General features: G+C 39.5%; 1 protein-coding gene across 1 annotated transcript in view; it reads left to right on the plus strand.

Annotated features, from left to right (window-relative positions):
• The first annotated feature begins 2,346 nt into the window (after nucleotides 1–2,346).
• usp43 (ubiquitin specific peptidase 43) overlaps nucleotides 2,347–19,782 on the plus strand; it is a 123,829-nt gene continuing 106,393 nt past the window's right edge. The window contains exons 1-2 of the mRNA XM_011473836.3: nucleotides 2,347–3,750; nucleotides 15,686–15,838. Of these exons, the coding sequence (XP_011472138.1) occupies nucleotides 3,136–3,750; nucleotides 15,686–15,838 (768 nt within the window). The 5' untranslated portion in view covers nucleotides 2,347–3,135. The remainder of the gene's footprint in view (nucleotides 3,751–15,685; nucleotides 15,839–19,782) is intronic.

A 19,782-nucleotide genomic window follows, 5' to 3' on the forward strand; every position in this document is an offset into this window, starting at 1 on the left:
CAAATCAAACTATTTTTGTAAAGCCTTTTGGTGGATATGTAACACAAAGTACTTTACATTATAAAAAAACTGGAAACCTAAAAAAGACATTAACACACACACACACACACACACAAACTAAGACCGGAAAATACAAGAATGCTAACCTCACTATAAACAAAGAGCACGGTAGAAGAAGAATCATGCTGAGGAAATCCAGGGATAGGTGGGTTGGTCTGTACTCAGGGAAGGATCAAAAAGTGTTCATAGACTTGGTCATTGATTTCAACACATTGGTGGTTTTATTGCAAAAGTAGCCTTTCTGGATTTGAGTATAGAAACCATGTTTGAATGCAGTTTTGTGCTGTTGGACACAATTTGCAGTAACAAGAACATATAGTGTTTCAGACCGTGTGACCTGAAAAGTTTAACTTTATCCAAATCATAAAACTTCAAAATGCTATATTTCTTAATTTAAAAAAAGTTATTTGATGTTTTTGAGTTATTAAGATATGTCATAAACTATAAATATGCTTAAGTAATGTTTGACTCCATTTACATTAATCATATAAAATAATCTTTTTAAAAGTATTGTCCCACTGCAGAATAATTGAAACATTAAAATATAAACAACTTTTTAGAGCAGAGATCATTATTAAACCTAACAAAACCTAATACACAAACTAATTTTTAGAGCTCTGCTGTAAAACTGTAGCATCTTTCACTAAACCAAGTCCCGATTTGCCTGAAAATGTATGTATTTGACATGCTGATGGAGCATATTTTTATATTACAATAAAAAAAAGACTAAAAAAATATGCACAGCTTACTATCAATTTCAATAAATGCACACACCTGCTCTTTTGAAATGAAATCTTTAGCACTGGTGAGCTGTGAAATTACAATCATTTAAGCTCTTGGATATAAAAAAGTGCACAAAAAGATTGTCTATTCGTCCATTTAAAAAAGACACCAAAACTGCAAATATTGGCTTATACATAACCAGCCTTTATTTTTACTGGTGTGAGAGAGTAGCAGAGGCAGCAATGTGTCAAATATGTCTGCCATAAGCACACTACTATCTTTCAAAGTTTCAGAACGTTTTAATTTTTGAGGTTTTTGAAACCCTCAACTGATAAAGTTCTGTTCCAAATCCAAAATAAACGAATGTGGTGTGTTAGTCAAAAAGGTTTTTATTTATTTATTTTAAAACCGTTTTTCATTGTCGTAGTGACTTTAATCTGTTTTTTCCTTTATTGGTTCTTTGATGTGATTTGCACTTCCTGGGCCACCGTTGCCGACTCTTGCTGATACACAGCTGGTAGTCCAGTTTTCTAAAATAAATAAATAAATAAATAAAACTGCGGCTGGGGAAATCAGGGTTTGTTTTTGAAACTAACTGGTGCGCACCTGATACTAACTGATGCGCACCTGATACTAACTGGTGCGCACCTGATACTAACTGGTGCGCACCTGATACTAACTGATGCGCACCTGAAACTAATTGATGCGCACCTGAAACTAACTGATGCGCACCTGATACTAACTGATGCGCACCTGATACTAACTGATGCGCACCTGAAACTAACTGATACGCACCTGAAACTAACTGGTGCGCACCTGATACTAACTGGTGCGCACATGAAGCTAACTGGTGCGCACCTGAAACTAACTGATGCGCACCTGATACTAACTGATGCGCACCTGAAACTAACTGATGCGCACCTGAAACTAACTGGTGCGCACCTGATACTAACTGGTGCGCACCTGAAGCTAACTGGTGCGCACCTGAAACTAACTGATGCGCACCTGATACTAACTGGTGCGCACCTGATACTAACTGATGCGCACCTGAAACTAACTGATGCGCACCTAATACTAAGTGGTGCGCACCTGATACTAACTGATGCGCACCTGAAACTAACTGATGCGCACCTGATACTAACTGATGCGCACCTGATACTAACTGGTGCACACCTGATACTAACTGATGCGCACCTGAAACTAACTTATGCGCACCTGATACTAACTGGTGCGCACCTGATACTAACTGATGCGCACCTGAAACTAACTGATGCGCACCTGATACTAACTGGTGCGCACCTGATACTAACTGATGCGCACCTGAAACTAACTGATGCGCACCTGATACTAACTGATGCGCACCTGATACTAACTGGTGCGCACCTGATACTAACTGGTGCGCACCTGAAGCTAACTGGTGCGCACCTGAAACTAACTGATGCGCACCTAATACTAACTGATGTGCACCTGACACTAACTTGTGCGCACCAGCACCAGAAATTAACTGGTGCGCACCAGTTATTTTATTTTTTTTTACTTCAAAAACATTTTTTTTACTTCAATTTTTTCCCCCATCAGTGGCCCTTTAGGGGCTCCGTAGTTTCTGAACATTTTAATGACAATAATCTATTCTAAAATAGAATGAAATACTCCCCCCCCCCAAGTGCCTGTAATACATTTTACTGGTGGTGTTTTATTTTTGAGAACTGCAGCTTGTTAAAGAATTTAAACTTTTTACATGTCACATACATCTCCAGATTGTCGAGTTTTCACAGCTTCCTTGAAAATCATTAAGGTTTTCTTTGGAAGTTGGAAAACCAAACATGAGGTGATGCAACACTCCTACAGGGGGCAGTTTAAAGCTGCGGAGATTGACACCTGCGCAAACTTCCTTGTTCCTGCTGAGTAAACTGGATAGGAAAGTTTAGATGGAATGAGCCAGTGGTTCCATGTGAGCGCACTCATGTCGCAGTGAAGCCGCAGAGTGTCTGTCACAACAGTAAGCTGTGGTTCCACAGAGGAGGGAGGGAGGAAGAGCGGGGTTTGGAGCAGTCCAAGCCCGCCTGGCGCGCGCTCTGGCACGGCGAACCTCTGATGAGGAAGTGCGCTGTGAACTGAGGAGGAGTGAGAGAAGCCACATCGCTTTCAGGAAAAATGACATGGAAGACAGCATTTGGGATTAAAAAGGGACAAATCTAGTAGTGACCATGTGTCCCCATGGCACCAGGTCTGAGGTTTGGTGAATCTGACCGAGGCGGAGGGTTAGAGACGGCAGGCAGGCAGACAGACAGGTGCACTCCGAAGTCCCTTTCATTTTTTTCCTCCTCCTTGGTCTTGGGAAGTGATTGAGCCATGGAGAGCCGCAAAGACAGCAAGCACAGAAAACAGCCGATGAAAGCCAAAACCTCCAAGCGGAAGGAGAAGAAATCCAAAAGTGGCCCCTTCACCAGGAGGAAATCGCTGCGCTCGTTCGGGAATTTCATGGGCAGGATCCTGAAAACTTTGGGCAGTTTGGCGCACGCCGACAACGCGGAACCGCGGGACGCGGACGACGACGACGGGGGGTTCGGACGCAGCACTTCGGCCCATTTGAAAAGCGACTTTTCCCACAGCTCCAGGGACGGAACCGCGAAAAAGAACTCCGTGGTCTCCTCCGCTCACGGCTCGGTGAAAGAGAGGCTGTCATGGTGCTACGGCGACAAGACTCCAGGAGTGCTGGGGCTGAAGAACCACGGCAACACCTGCTTCATGAACGCTGTGGTGCAGTGTCTCAGCAACACGGACCTGCTGGCCGAGTACCTCGGCTTGGAGCAATACAAATCGGACATTTGCCAGGGTAGGGTGAACGGGGAGGAGAGGGGAGAGGAGCCGCAGGCCGTCAGGGGAGAAGTGACCGAGCAGCTGGCGGCGCTGATCCGCGCGCTCTGGACGCTGGAGTACACGCCGCAGCTCTCCGTGGACTTCAAGGTGAGGACCGGTCAGATCATGTGTTTGTGATGGACCACAACTGAATTAAACACAAAAACAAATCAACTCCACATGATCCAGCTGTGTTTGAATGAACCCCACCGTGGAAGTGGGCTGGGCAAAAACAGTGATTTCAGTGGAGACACACCTCTAGGAAGTGCTGTGTCACAAACACCAGGTAGAAACCAAAGGTCACCTGAGGTCACTGACTGCCATTAAAAAAAACTGCAGATCGAATCATGTCAGGATCCCAACCATTAGAACTGTGCATAGGTGTGTGTTTAAGTGCGTGGGGAGGAGTCAAAGTTTAAAAAGTTTGGGTGGAAGCATTCTGGTCGAGAGGTCAGCAACAACCAGTGTGTCCTGTTTCTACACAAACTCAGATGCATACAGATAAAATCTTCTAAGCTCCTGAAAGACAAATAGCTCAGTAGTTGTATTTTTTACGTTTGAGTTCCGGTTACTTATTACTCAATGTGCCAGATGAGTTTGACTCATCTTCTGTGGCATTTGCAGCGGTTCGTCTGCATTCCCGGCCTTCCTTGACTGATGTGAAGAGAGACAAGAGCCTCGATCTGGTATAAACTGCTGTATGCGTGGAGTTGCAGGAATTTTCCTGAAGCTATACAGGCAGGTAAATCTGCTACTGCTAGCAGCGTAACCAATAATAGACTAAATTGATGAATCAATTTATATTCCTACAATTCAATCTGATCAATCTGTCTAAAACAATCAACCTATATTATTATAAAATCACTCCAAAATGAAATAAATCAATTCTATGGATCATGGAAAATACCATTTTGAGGCATCGTGGGTTTATTTTACTATGATATAACAATGATCAAGTGGCATCACAGCAAAAAATGATCAAGCCATCATTACAGTCAAATGTGTGGAAACACCAAATGTTACAGACATGTGATCATACAGTTTGGTGGAATGTTCAGTTTGTATTATTCTGATGTGGAAAAATAACAGTGGGCGGTACTTTAGGAAACTAAATCAATTTGCCATCAACTTCTTGTTTGCTTGTTTTTTTTGTACACAAATTTAATTTACACTTTATTATCTTTCAAGAAATACAGGAACTCTGTTTTGTACCAGGTATTTATCTCTGAGTCACACTGGTTGGAATCTTGACATTATTTGATCTGCAGTTTTTGCAAAGGGATTCAGTGACCTTAGTTGACCTTTGGATCGTTCACAATGAACCAATATTGACTATGGATCGTATTACCACAATTTTTGATATGAATCGTATAATTCTTAAAATGAATGGTTACACCACTAGCAACCTACAAACCTTTGTCTTTGTGCAGTTTAAGACGCTGAGAATGATGTTAAAATATTATCATGAAGCATGTACACCAATAGAAGAAGGGAATGGGAAGAATGGAACAGTGCTATGGGTAAAAACCCCTCATTTTATTCTAATTGTGAAGCATGGTAGAGGGAGTATTATGGTTTATTCCTAGTTAATTTGGGTCTACATTTTTCTTTTACTCCGGATGACATAATTGTAGCAAACACAGCAGCATGTATGGAAACAAGAACCTGACTTGAACCTTGGAGAGTCACAACAAATTCAAGAAACATCTTGTTGAGTTTGCTGCAGATAAATGTTTCTTTTCAATAACTGCTGGACTGTTCGTACCTTTTTGTTCCTTTTTAACCTTGACTTCGGAATAGGTTTCACATCTAGTCTTCTCAACTAGTCTTCTCAACTAGGGTAACAGAGATATATAGCTTTTGGAAAGAGTTCGGCTCCTTTTTCTAATGTTCAAATTTATGTGATTTCTATTTGCAAGACTCAATTTCCACATAAATAAATCAGATATTTGCCTGTTACATAGCTGTTTTATATGACATCTTTCATGTCAGAGTGAAGTTAATGCACTTAAATCAAGGTGTTAGATGTTGCTTTGATTTTGTTCCAATTTTCTCTTCCTTTGGAGCAGAAGCTTTTTCTCTTATTTGCCCCGCTGCACTGACGGCCTGAAAGCGGGAGAAAGCATGTTTACTGTGGAAAGTGCATTCAGCCTGGAAAAGAGGGAACCCCCTGCTGAGAAACCAATAATGGTGTGCACTCACAGGGTGGGGGGAAAAAAAAAAAACACAGACCGAAGGAGGGGGGGGTGACATTGCTCACAACCTAAATGTTGTAGTCATCCTCTGAAGTTTTATTCACCCCTGTAAGAAGCAGAGATCATGTCGTTTAACTGCACCAGTCGTCTCTGTAAAACATATTTATTAGTTTCTTTTGCAATTTAAGTTTGAGATTATTTCTTGAAAGGGATTTATGATTCCACCCTGGGTTTAGTTTTGTTTAAAATCAAAAATCAACCAATCAAATCCAAGAATTGATTTATTTCCTCTTAAGTAATCAGAAAAAAGCTGTAATAAGTAAAAATTTTATTCATTAAAATTCAAGTTTTGTTCATTTAATCACATAAAAATAGATTTTTATAACCAAAGATGGGTTACAGAATCAAATGTGAGAAGTATTTATTTTATTTTGAAAGCTTTATGTGGAATTGTAAATTTGTTGAGTAGTGACTCTCTTAGTTTAGTGTTTTTGTTCTACTTGAATCTTTGAACCTGAAAAATAGAAAAAAACATTACTGAGGATGCTTGTCTAATTATCTTTTTTGATAAAAAAAAAAAAAAAATACTGAGTGTATAAGTTGTACTTTATGTTCTTGCCGACCAGAACAAGGATGTTTTTGGGTATCAATGCTAAGCAAGTTTATAACACAGTTGCATATTTTGTTAATTTTGTCAAGTGTTCATTCTTAAATGCATTTTGTTAGAGTTTAAACATATAAGAGGAACCTTCCCTGATAATGATTTAAATTTTGATAAAAGACTTACTAAAAAGCTGTTTTATTGCATAAAAAAGCCCTCAAATGGCTTAAAAGAAAAAAAAATCCTGATTAATAATATTTTTCAAGTGAAATATATTTAAATTGTATACATTTCTTTTTAAATCAAAACTATTAGATTGCTAGCAACAGTTTGTGACCTATTCAGGGTCTACGTTTGTGTGAATTTGTCTTAAACTGAGAACAAAAGCTCTTCAACAGTTGAACAAATGTGATGTATCATAAGTTATGAAATGTTACAGAAAGATTCAGGATCTTAAAGTGTAATGAGGGTTGTAACGGTGTGCACCTGAACAGATTTATAAAGAAAAAAATGTCCAGGGTTTTAAGCTCTTCAGCCCATTTTATATTCCGCCAACAGGTTTCAAATCCTCTGCCCTTATTTGATTACGCTGTGTCAAAATGCATCTGTGCTTACACACAACACTGATCAGCTTAGTGGAACTGGCTGCTGTGAATTCCAGAAATGTCGCAGTTTCTGTTGGTGGTGTGTTGGTTGAAGCTTTCGGGCCTCACGGTGAGAAATTTCAAATCCTGACTTTTTTTTTTTCTTTCATGTTTACATGTTTTCCTCATGGGGATGTCAGAGTGAATCACTCTTGTGTCTCTGTTCGTTCGCCTGTGATGGACCTGGCCAGACTCTGACACGAGCTCTAATCCCTCGGTGTGACCCTCAGTGGGATGAAGTGGGTTCAAAAAAGGGGCTTCTTACTTTGATGCGACTCAATCTATTTCTTTTTCTTGGTCAAATAAATAAAGACGGCCAAAAAAGTTAGGGAGTGGAGATTTTTCTTTGAAAGGTCTTTGTGGCGATGCATTAGGAAGGTGTGTGACGGCACCAAGACTAATTGTTTGTTTGACTTGTGGCGTCTTTGCTGTCCTCGGATGACCTTCCTCCTCCAGCACCCTGTGCCATCAGCATGTATACGGTGTTGAGATGAGGCCCACCTGGACTGTCTGTGCAGAGCGGCTCATACCAGATTGATTGCTGCAGCTTCTCAGCACAGCAGATGGCACACATTTTTCTAGGAGATGTTAGAATTGTTTTATAGCAATTTTCTGACTTTATCATCCTTTTTCCACATAAAAAAAAGCCCATTTGTTGTTAAAAAGCATCGATTTCTTTTTTGACGTAACTAGACCACAAAGTCTCATTTCACCTTTAAAAAAAAAAAAGACACTACTGTGAATTGATGTTATTGTCATTAATATGATAAATATAAATTTCATTTTATTGCATAACAAAAACATAAAGAAAAAATTGCCCCCCCCCCCCCCCCCCCCCAAAAAATAAATAGTTTATAACGTTTGACAGAGGTCACATGAATACATTTCAAAATAAAATACACCATGTACCATATAGAATCCTCTCAATGCAGCAAATTTAGCAGAAGGTATTGTAATGTCAGCAGTTTTAAAAATAGTTTTTTTTCAGGCACGAGGGGATTATAATCCTTGACTTTTTCAACGATAGGAAATCCACTTTATAATACGGAGTGCTTTATGTACAAAATCTGGTTGTGCTTACTGATCTCCAACTGAAATTCTGTGCCACATGGCGTGCCAAAATCTGTCAAAATGTTTTCTTATGGCTGGTAAATAAGCTATGAAGCCACAATGCTTGATGGATTGTTGGAGCATTATGGCTCCCATTGTCTGGATCCTGGCACAGTCATACATACTGTTTGTGAATGAAGTATGACTTATCCGACTGTTTTGTTTCGCTTGATGCGCCTTGTAGTGTGGAAAAACAGAGGGGGACCTGGCTACAGACAAGATGGTGCCTGACTACATCGGCCATAAACGGAAATTATACAATTTACCCTAATCCTAATCCCAACCCTAGCCTTAACCGTAATTCTAATCCAAAAGGGTTGTAAATTGTAGATTATTTCATTAAATCTTAAACCAGGAAAAACTGTAGCTGTTGGGTTCGGCGATTAAAGTATTTTATTATTTTTTTTAATGATGTGTGGGGGGGGGGGCTTTAGTTTCGGTAGAGGACTTTTGGTTACTGATGTCTGCATCCAGGTCCTCTTTGGAAAATAGTTTGCTTTTTAAAATAAAACAAAATATTCAACCAGAGAGTCAGAGAGGGGTAAAAGTGTCACATGTGGCTTCAGAGCCTCAGGTTGTAGACCCCCATGGTGACTACTTCTAGAAAAGGGTTTCCACAACAATCTGCAGTTTCCCATTTGATTTATGTGCAGGATTGAACCCGTCTTTATTTTCCTGCTTTCTTTTCATCCTAGTTCTCTTCCGTTTGCTCGCTTGGCCGTGCGGTGTGTTCCTCCAGCTTTTGATAGTTTGACAGTATCTGCTTCCTGCTCTGTCAGTTTTGCACCCGGCAGCAAATTTTCAGCCTTAGCTGTGCATCCACAGAGAATCAATGTCTCAGTTTCAGCGCAGCCCGGGGGGGCGGTCGTTCTCTAGCCTGCAAACCACTCTGAGGTCATGATATTCATCACATCCTTTTCATTCTGATGGGGGGGTAAATCACCACACCTGCTATCAGACTTAAAGACTGATGCTCTCAGATCTACAGGGGACCAGTGGATGAGATGGGAAAGAGTGACTGTAGGGCAAAGGAAGAGAGCGGGAGAGGGACAGGTGCCACACAACTTGGAGAGGCTAATTTGTGTGTGTTTTGTGTCTGTGTGTGAAGCAAGTGTAGCTTGATAGAAGCTCAGCTGCTACTGATTAATGAATAGAATGACTTTTCCACGACAGAGGAATACAAAGATGGAGTGAACAAGGCGCAGAAGGGCTGTGGATTTGAGCGGAATAGATGGTTGAATGATGAGCAACAAACGTGCAGCATGGTGGTCCAGCAGCACATAAAAAAACAAAACAACTATTGTCATTCCAGCCACACCTGTACTTGAGAAAACGAGAGGTCGCTCAGTTCCTCTTAAGGTAACGCCTCATTTTATGTTGTCATTGTGGTTCTGCATCCAACTCGCAGGAATCCATTCAGACCTGTTCGGCCGGCTGAACCACTTTGCAGTTCCGTGAGATGCTGTGCATCTGTGTGTGTGTGAAGTCGCTGGTGGGGGCAGGTGTTTGTTTGTTTGTTTGTTTGTGTGTGTGTGTGTGTGTTTGTAGTGAGCTCCAGCCCTGCCAGCACTTCCATTCAACATTATTCATGGGGCAGGAGGATGGATGTGCAGAGGGCATGAGGGGGTAATGGTGTGAGGTGAAGTAAAGGTTGAAAGATAACGCAGTGAAGCAGATGGCTGGGTGTGGGAGATGGGGAAGAGGATGTTCTGCCTCTCCTAAAAGGTCTTGCTCCCCCTTGCCTGCCCTTTGTCATTCTCAAACTGTTTTTGCATCTTTTGTTTGAGTACTCATTGAAAAGTTGTTGACATTTATTCCAGATTATTTTTATTTTTTTTTGGAGTTCACCAATTGATTTGCCACCTTTGGGGGATCAAGCAATACTTGCATGTAACGGCCGTGTCACACAGTCACTACGTATATTTTGTGCAATTCCCACATGTGAAATTTTGGTCTTTCGTGATACATGCGTGATATATGTAATTCATAAGTCTTTCATCCGTCTGTTTGTTGATGTGCATAGATGTCCGTCGAGGGTTTCGGTCTTTTACGTGAATTTGGTTTTGAGCTGTTCAAAATTTTAGGTCGGTTGAGAATTATGCAGTGTGCATGTTTTACGAAGTTTATGCCCAATTATTACGTCAATCTCACGCAATAGTGGGGGATTTCTGCGACATGCATATTAGGGTTGGGCGATGTCCTTTATATTGGCAGTTGACGATGTTTGCAGTAAACCATCGGGATGGACGATGATATCGTCGGGGGGGGGGGTATTTTAAATTTTCCGTTATTATTTAATATTATCCGTTATTTAACTTTATTACTTTATTTATTTTATTTCCAAACTCATGACTGATCCGTGATGAAAAAATGTCCAGTATAAACTGAGGGAAGTGACTTTAACAAAAAATATAACAAACAAAAGAGAACAGAAGTTGTCCGCTCCTGCACTTTATTAGTCAGTGTGTAAGCTTTTCAAAGCAGAAATGTCGCTCAGTCCTTATAAAACGTTCAAACAATTACGTGGATTTGTGTTTCCAGTTGTGTCCTGCCAAAATAAAGGCTGATGTTATTCCCACATATTTACCTGCAGCCAAGATGGAGATTGCAGAATTTCCCACATGGATTTTATGTTCATCAAAGGCTAAATTTTGTTAGCGCGTGTTAGCCTTCTCCTAGCCCTGGCTTCTTCCAGCTCCGTTCTTCCACAAAAAAAGCACTGACCACACGGATTAAATTTAAAATGATGAGCGAACAGGCGCTTCATAATGCCCGTGACATTAAGAAAAGCACGTTTAGAAGATCATCTAGGATATTACCGAGCTGCCAGATATCCATGTATGTTGCAGCTTGGCTTATACAGCGGAAGTTATTTCCTCTTCTGGTATTTCAAACACTACTGTGCATGTGCAAATTATTTATTCCCACCGAAAGTGTGACCCATATGAACGTTTGTTATAATCGGCAAATGGTTTTCTGGGCCCATGAACACGGTTGGATTCTAATCCGACCATTGATCCGATCAAGATATTTTGCACATGTAACCGCAGCTCATGGTGTCGACTCGCAGTGTGGCATCACGATGGTGTCTTTCCATCGTGATGTCAGTCTGCCATCACGTCCATCGACACAACCCTAATGCATAAGCATATTTGTGGCTTTCCATGACTAATTCACCTATGCTTACGTATGTAGAGTCTCATTTGATACCAACATGTGTCCCTTGTTCCTTATACCCAGAACATTAGAGATGTTAGGTGTTTTGCTTGAATTCGAAACCAAGACAAGTCACTTCTCCAATGTGGTTGGGCCATCTGCAGTGCAGGCTGACCAGTTGACCTCTGTTTTTCCCCCCAAACCAACTCCCATTCCATTACTGCACTAAATGAAGCAAATCTTTTTTCTGGAGCGGACGGCTGGCTTTCGTGGGCTAAGAATTTGATTCTTAGTTGATCAATACTGCTTGGAGTAATCTCTGTGCTTCCTAAAGCTTTCTTTTCTACTCCCTTTTATCCTCTCCTTGGCTACTTCTAAAGTGTTTACTCAACAGACACTTGAAAAGCCGGGCTGAGCTGTTTGCACGTCAGATTTAGAGGACTGTGGTTGTTTGCAAAGAAACTTGACATTTCAACTCACCTGCCAATCTTTTCAATGTATCTCCATCCTGATATTTTTATTCTGGGAGACTAAATGATACTATAACAAGTCTAGAAATGTATTAAAGTCGTCATGAAAAACAATTACCACCAATATTATTTATATAGTTGTGAAAACAGTTTTTGGATGATCTAATAATTTTTTGATATTATTAGATTGATTGTTTGGAGAATGTCCACTGGCTCATTCTTTTGGGACAGGAAATGGATAAAATAACAAATCACAGTGAAAAGCTGGTTAAAACTTTTTTTGATTTGATAGCAAGTTGTTTATTTTTTTAACAATTTGTTAAAAAATGTGAATCGTAGCTTAGTAATATCCTTATTTCTCATCTACATAAAGACATTTTGTTGCAGATGCATAGGAAATGACATTAAATAAAAGGAAAGGTTTTATGATGTGATTTCAGAGTCCTGCAAGCAAGTCATGTATCTGAACTCAAGACTTTTACACAATAGCACATGTTCCTCACCTATCCAGCCTTGTATTTTTTTGCATTCAGAACTTACATTTCCTCTAATGTACACAAACTACTTGTTTTATAAAATTATGCAATACTAGACATGCTCCTCTTCTTTATTAGACATAAAAACTGGCACCATTCTTTACTCGGCCTTTCTCAGCTGCATCAAAAACTGTAATAAAGTATGAAACGGGCCCGTCGCTCTCCCTCATAACCCCCTCTTACTAGTAATCAATTATACAAAAGGAGTCATGTCTGGGAATACACCTTCCCTGATTTGCAAGAGTGTCTTTGAGGCTGTGTGGCATATTTCACCGGAGACGCTCTTGTAAACAGAAATCAAAATGATGAGTAAAATTAGCATTTCCAGCTGCGCCACATGGAACTGATGGGAGGGGTGGGGTAGCAAACTGCCACTGTGAGTCCGGCAGGAATGGTGGTCTCTTCTTGACTGGGACAGACCAGCGTCCTTTTTGTTTTTTTCTTTTCTGGACGACAAACAAGATTCCTGCATTCTCTTAAGTTTCATTTTCGGAGTCAGACGAGAGACGCAGGGACTCAGAATCTTCTCTGCTCCCTCCTTCCATCTGCCCCTCCATCCCCCGTCAGTGCACCCTCGCCGTGATGAAGCTCATTAGTGGGCTGCCTTTGTCAGCCGAAATTTGTGTGAGGGAGGGGAGGGGAGGGGGGGTCCATCCAGTACTGTTTATATTTAGGTACAGGTACGATGTGGTGGTTTTTAATGAGCTGTGGAGCCGAGCCTACATCCTGTCAGTCACAAACTCACAGAGGCAGAGTGGTGGCCGCCTGACTGTAGTGTTAATGTGCTCCTAAGTTGTGTGTGTTGTCATCCGTCAGGTTTTTACACTCTCTGCCACTTTGTGGTGATTGAATTAGATGGAGGGCCGCTTGACTGTAGTAACACCTGTCAGGGTTGGATAGCTTCCTGTGAGTCATCCTTTGGAAGGCGATGCACGAATGTGCAGGAAGAGTTATCTCCCTAAAATACTGCTGCCTCCAGAGAACATTTCTTCATTTGGAGTTTTGTCAGCTGCCGGGCCCAGCAGTCCTTCAGCATTAACAAACTACTTAAAATTTAAGTGGATAAATGGTTATAGCTCTTCTTCTTTTCTTTTTTTATATATATTTTTGCTCCTAAATCAGATTTAGGAGTGAGTGTGACTCATGTTTGTGCTCTGAGTGTTAACCATGAAAAAATCCTTCCATTAAGATGGGGGAGGAAGTTTTTTTTTAATTACTGGCACCTTGCTGAAATGTGTTCTTAAAGACCTACTCCAATCATCTTTGATGCTGTAATCAAAGATTTCCTAGTGGTGTTATACTTATAAAATTGCCATTTTTAACTAAAATCTAAAAACTCGTTGACATAGTTTCTGCAGAATCATTAGAAATTCACCTCTGAGTTGTTGTGGAGCAAACTCTTTCCTGTCCGTTACAGAGAGCTCTTTGTTTACACTCTCTCCTGCTAGCTTACAGCCTCTCACACCCCTGACATAACATTAGCGGTGCAATAAAAGTGGCCAGCAATATTGGAGCTGTCAAGCCGTACAATTTTAAGCCAGATAACAGCTCAGACGAGGAAAACAAAGTCGTAAATACAACTAGTCATATACAAGAATGGAGCAGAGCAGGGAAAAATACTTAGAAACGTAATTTCAAGCTTAAGTTTCTAAATATATGTCCTTCATCATCAGAAAAATGGCACAAGGACATGTTAAAGACACGACTGTCATCAGAGTGGTTTTTTTAAAGCTTGTGTAGCTATAAGAACAGAAAACTATACGTAACGCTGTTGATGAAACAAAATGTCTCTTGGATGGCCGCATGGATTTGGAGTCGACAGTCACATATCTGTCGGGTCACACTGGACCCTTTAATGCGGAGTTTAAGTATACTTTTAAGACTTATGTGTGGTGAAACTGCTTTGGGTAAATGTTCTGTTCTGAATCCGTTTGCGGGTCTGCTCCCCACCGTCCAATAATAATAATGACAATAATAATAATAATAAATTTTATTTCAAGCGCCTTTCAAGTCACCCAAGGTCGCTGTACAAGGTTAAAATAAGAAAAACAGAATAAAACATCAATAAGAAATTAACAGAGTAAAACATGAGTAAACATAAAGACATAATAAAAAAACATTTAAAATAAATACATAAAAAATTATAGGATAGAAAAACAGACAGACAAACAGACAAATGAGGTTGCATTAACCAACATCACAAAAGTTCTGCTGTGTTGGAGATTTTTGATGCTACTTCAACACCAGGATATTTTCAGTTACCTTGTAACGACACAAAACCGTTAGAAAAGGGTGAAGATTGAGGATTTATTCCCACAAATTGTGTGGCATTTTAGTTTTTAAAGTGTGTTGTTATGCTCCAATATACTGTAGATGATCAGAAGAACTGATGCTCTGAAGGACTTCTATCATTTTCCATATTCAAGATCCCTTGAAGAAAAGAAGTAATGTAAGTTATGAGTAAAGCATTAGTGAAGTCAGACACAAACTCAGTTTTTACTAAATAAGCTCAATGAATCCAAGGACAAACTTTTTTAAAACATCATTCTTCTCTTTGTGTGTCATCATGAGACTCCTCAATCATTCTTTATATTTTAGTTCATTAAATGTGAGTTTTCTCACTAGTACTAAGTTTGTTTTCAATTACGTAGCATTTTTTTGTAGAAATCCCAAAGACAACTTTGAGAAAGGGGTCTTCAAATACAGAAATGTGGCTCAGGGTTATTAAAATAAAAAACTTGTAACAACAAGAATCGGACCATACCAGTTGGAGACCTAAAGAACCATGTGATAAAAGGCTATTGCAAGATCTACTGAACCTGGAGCCAAGACCTTTACATTGTGGCGGTTATAGCTGTGTATTAGAAATCCTACAGGATGGCGCGGTGACTTTCCTGCTGTTTGGGCACCGTCTGAGCTGTGCCGTTCTGATGCTGCTGTGAGGAGAGCAGCTGTGGATGCATGTCGGTACCCGAGTGTTCCTCAGTGAAAAGGCCTCCCACAGAGAGCGTAATGAGACAGGAGTCAGTATGACATGGTTCCCTGAAACAACAAGCTCTGCGAGCTTCGCCACGGCTCCGCAACTCCTCTGCCTGGTGTTTCGCTGAAGCACAGATGCGTGACTGAGCTCCTGGTAACTTTTTGGGTGAAGAAGAAAGTTTCTTTGGATGAAAATCTGCCTGTCAGAGAGCCTGTTGTTGAATATTTTCAGGACTTTCAAGCAACAAGCATTTAGATTTGTGTCAAGAGGGACATATTCCTTCACTCATCTTAATTATTTGTGATTTGAGGAAATATTGTAGACTGACTTGAATGTGTCCTGTCTTTTTAGAGCATTGTGGCCAAATACAGCTCTCAGTTCCGGGGAAACTCTCAGCACGATGCTCTTGAGTTTCTTCTCTGGCTTTTGGACAGAGTTCACGAAGACGCCAACACCAACCCTGACAACGGCAACAACAGCAACAAGACCAAAGCCAACACCAGGGTGAGTCTGTGTTTTTGTTTTAAGTCCGCAATTAAGACTGTTGGTTTCCTTAAAGTCCTTCTCTGATCATCTTTTGATCTTCTTTAAAAGCGTTTCCAGTGATGTCCTAATCATGATTACCGTGTGCAGTTTTTATCCAAAAAAGGAAAAAATAAACCAGTTCTTGATTGAAACATTTTTTAATACATAGTTTCTGTGGAGCAGCAATAGTTCATTAGAAATTCGCCTCTGAGTTGTGGGCGGGACTGTTGGCATGAAGCAAGCCCGCCCCCCTCTTCCCCTCCCTGTTACTCAGAGCTGAGAGTGGGGAGTTTGTGGGCATCCCAGTGTATTATTTACATAAAATATAAGCTCTTATTCAAACTGAATTTTTTTTGTCTGCCTCTGATTCCCAATAATTTGAAAAACGAAATTCTCAGAAATGCAATTTTGTGCTTAATTTTCTTAACATATGTCCTCAATCATTAGAGAATACCTCAAGGACATGTTAAAAACACCAAAGACACAACTTTTATCAGATTGGGTCTTTAAACTAAACTGATTTTTATCCCTTTTCTTTATCTGATTTAAGTCATTTTTGAGTTAATCATAGAATTAGAAACAAATCTAATCTTTTTTATATGATTTGATTACCCGTATTTTCCGGACTTCCGGACTCCGGAGTATAAGTCGCTGCGGAGTATAAGTTGCACCAGCCCAAAAATGCATTATAAAGTAGAAAAAAACACAGATAAGTCGCACTGGACTATAAGTCGCATTTTGACGGGAAATTTATTTGACAAAATCTGAGACCAAGAACTAATAACTTGCACAACCTCATATGACACAATCATAGCAGACTGTTTATCTCATAATTTCACAGTAATTCTTTCTCATATTTATTTATTTATTCCTTTCATGAAGCATCATTGTCCAACTAATACTCTGTTTTCATCCTGTATTTGTAGAAACAGTTGTCATTTTTATTACATTTCTGAATCTATGAAATCATTGGAAAATAGAATATTATGTTGTTAGCCTTCAAGATCTTACTGTAAAAAAAGTTTGCTGATTCTCTGAGTCACTTAACATACTCTTAACACTTAACATACATCAAATTTAGCCAGGAACATCATCTCTGTTCCTCACAAATGAACATAACAGGAGGGTAAACAATGTATTTATTTCAATTTATTTCTAATATAAGTCGCTGCGAAGTATAAGTCGCATCCCTTGCCAAACTATGAAAAAAAGGGCGACTTATAGTCCGAAAAATACGGTATTTGGTTTTATTTCAAGCAAAAACAAACAAAAAGGACAAAAAAATACACAGAAATATCAAATCACTTCAAGATCTAAATTCATTGATTGGAAATTAAAGAAAATGGAAGAGAATGATGCTATCTTCTTGGCAATATAATCATACATAGACATAAGCATCCATTAATCCATCAAATGTTATGATTGTTTAATTAACAAACAAACAAAAAAACAAACTCCCCCCCCTTTTTACCTAGTTGTCATAATCAGATTCTTAACGTCCTCTTAAAGTTTTAATTCTTTATTTATTCCAAATGCCAATTACTCATAAAGTAACAAAGATGAAGGGCTTATTGATTATCATCAGCAGCCTGAATACAAATCATGTTGTGATTTATCTTCGTGAGCCAACATCTGAATGGCATTCCTCATCTGCTCGGTCATTTCATGCAGTATCTGTCTCCCTAGATTGAGCTGAAATGGGATCGAGTCAATGCTGTGTTGCTTTCAGGGTCCGTGTTGTCATGAATCTGTGTGAGCAGCTCTTCTTTTCCCTGTCGGATGGAAGCGGAGAAGCTCTGAAAGTGGTTTGACATCCGCCTGGTCTTTGTTTCTGTCTCTGTGGTTCACCTTCCAGCCTCTCTCCTGGAGTGGAGCCAGGTCTGTACATGAGGCTTTGGGAGGGAAAGAAGGGCAGACGTGTCAGAATGAAGATGAGGATGATGAGTTGTGCTTGTCGTCAAAGTCGCGACTACAAAATGTGTCTTTGTTGCTTAGATTTGCCAGTGATCTATAGGTTTTTTTCTTCTAATATGTGTCAAAAAGAAACAAAAGCCACTTTGATCAGAGTGATGGTGATGCTTTGTCATTTCATTGTTTTGGTGCTTTTCTGTCCCACTATGTGGCAAGTTTAGAGATGTTAAGAGATTTATTTCGGGATTTTTTTGTAGCAAAAATATTCTTTAGATGTTTAAAAATAGATTCCTAATGAAATCCTCTGAGATGGTGATTTTCAAAACACTGAAAATGATCCTCGATTACGTTAAACAGTCGGTGATTAAACCTGTAGGGTATATAATCACACTAAAGGGAACCCCACCAGTGATCTATCAAAATAACATTATGTGAACAGCTCATGTGCCTCCAAATCTATATTTGATTGAATAAACTTACATATATTTAGATGCATAAATAGGTTATTCAGTGATTTTGTGATGCAAGAACCAGCTCAGAGTGAATGTTCCTTCCTTGTACTCCTTTTTGTACTTGAGATAAAAATATCCCAAAGAACAGAGTCTCTTTTTCCCAAGTATATCCATTTAAACATTTACTTTGAAACATTTGTTAAAGTTAAAATGAGAAGTACCTTGGTGTAAAAGATGTTTAGCTTCTCCTGTTGCTTTTGGTGTTTCCTTTTTGATTCTGAACCATATTTTGAGATGGCCGTACCGGAGAGTGCTGATTAAAGCAGTGAGAGGAAGAGGAGGAGAAGAAGGCGGGTGTGTGGCTGCTTTGTTCGGTCGCTCCGCCTGGGATCCTTGACGGTGCCGCTCACAGAATTACGATCAGAGCTGAGAATCTATCTTTTCTTGCTTGGAAACCTTTTTGAAACTTCTGGCAGATCAGCAGTTTATTAAAATAAAAAGTAAAGTTTCTCTCTCAATTCTGAGGTAAAGGCTTACTATTTTTTATTTTTTTATTAGCTGCAAAAAAATAAATAAATAAAGAAAATCCACTGACCTGGAACAGACCTTCTGTCAAATGCACAAAACTGACTGTTCATTTGTGTTGGCTGACGTCAAGGTTAATCATCACATATTATTTGAGTTTTTTATGCAAAGTAATTGATTATATATCAGTTGAATAACAACCAAATTTTCATCTAACATTGTCATTTGAGAAAGAAAAAAAAATATTTTCAGTATCATGTAAGTCTCAAAAAACAGTTAAACCTGTTCATATAGGAACTCACATTACTGGTTTTTAATGGCATATAAATACAAATGATCAAAAAATGTGTAAAACCTTATATTATTGAATGCGGTTTCTGAGTTCAATGCTCTTGTTTTGGAGGCTATCAAAGTTCATTTTACTCTTCTTTAATTTTTCCAATATGTTGTCCCTCTGCTTGTGCTCACATAATCTTCCAAAAAAAGGACTCTTGTCTTTAAGTCTATCCCTTTAAAATTCTAAACAAATCAATAAATCCAAAAACCAGTAAAGAGTTGTAAAAAGTAAATGTTTTAAACAAAACCTTATGGGCAAAACCGCTTCATTGCTAATATCTCTTCTTTAGCTTTTCCTGCTAAAATATGGCGGAAGAGGGTCGGAACTTTGTAAGAGTGAAGGCTATTGGCATTTTGCCATCCCGTGTGCCTGAAGGTGTTCAGAGGAAATCTCTGATGGGTTTATATGGCTAAAGAGGGGGCAACAGACTCTTCTTTGGAACTTGCTCCCTCTTAGTGGACTCGAGGATGCTTCTGCTGAATTTCTCATAGCCAGTGCAAAATTAAACCCTGCAGAAAGCTTGGAATACGTGACCAGCATCAGAGGACTGTCGGCAGGATCACTCAGGGTTTGACCTGGTCTGCTGTCTGCTCAGAGGGGATGTAAACATATTATGAAGTCGACTGGACTGCTTTTAGAGAAACTACTTGATTACTATATTTCTGTTTGGAGTATTTGATTTAGAAAAAAAATAGATG

The sequence above is a fragment of the Oryzias latipes genome, chromosome 1 (assembly GCF_002234675.1).
Source record: "Oryzias latipes chromosome 1, ASM223467v1".
Lineage (NCBI taxonomy): Eukaryota > Metazoa > Chordata > Actinopteri > Beloniformes > Adrianichthyidae > Oryzias > Oryzias latipes.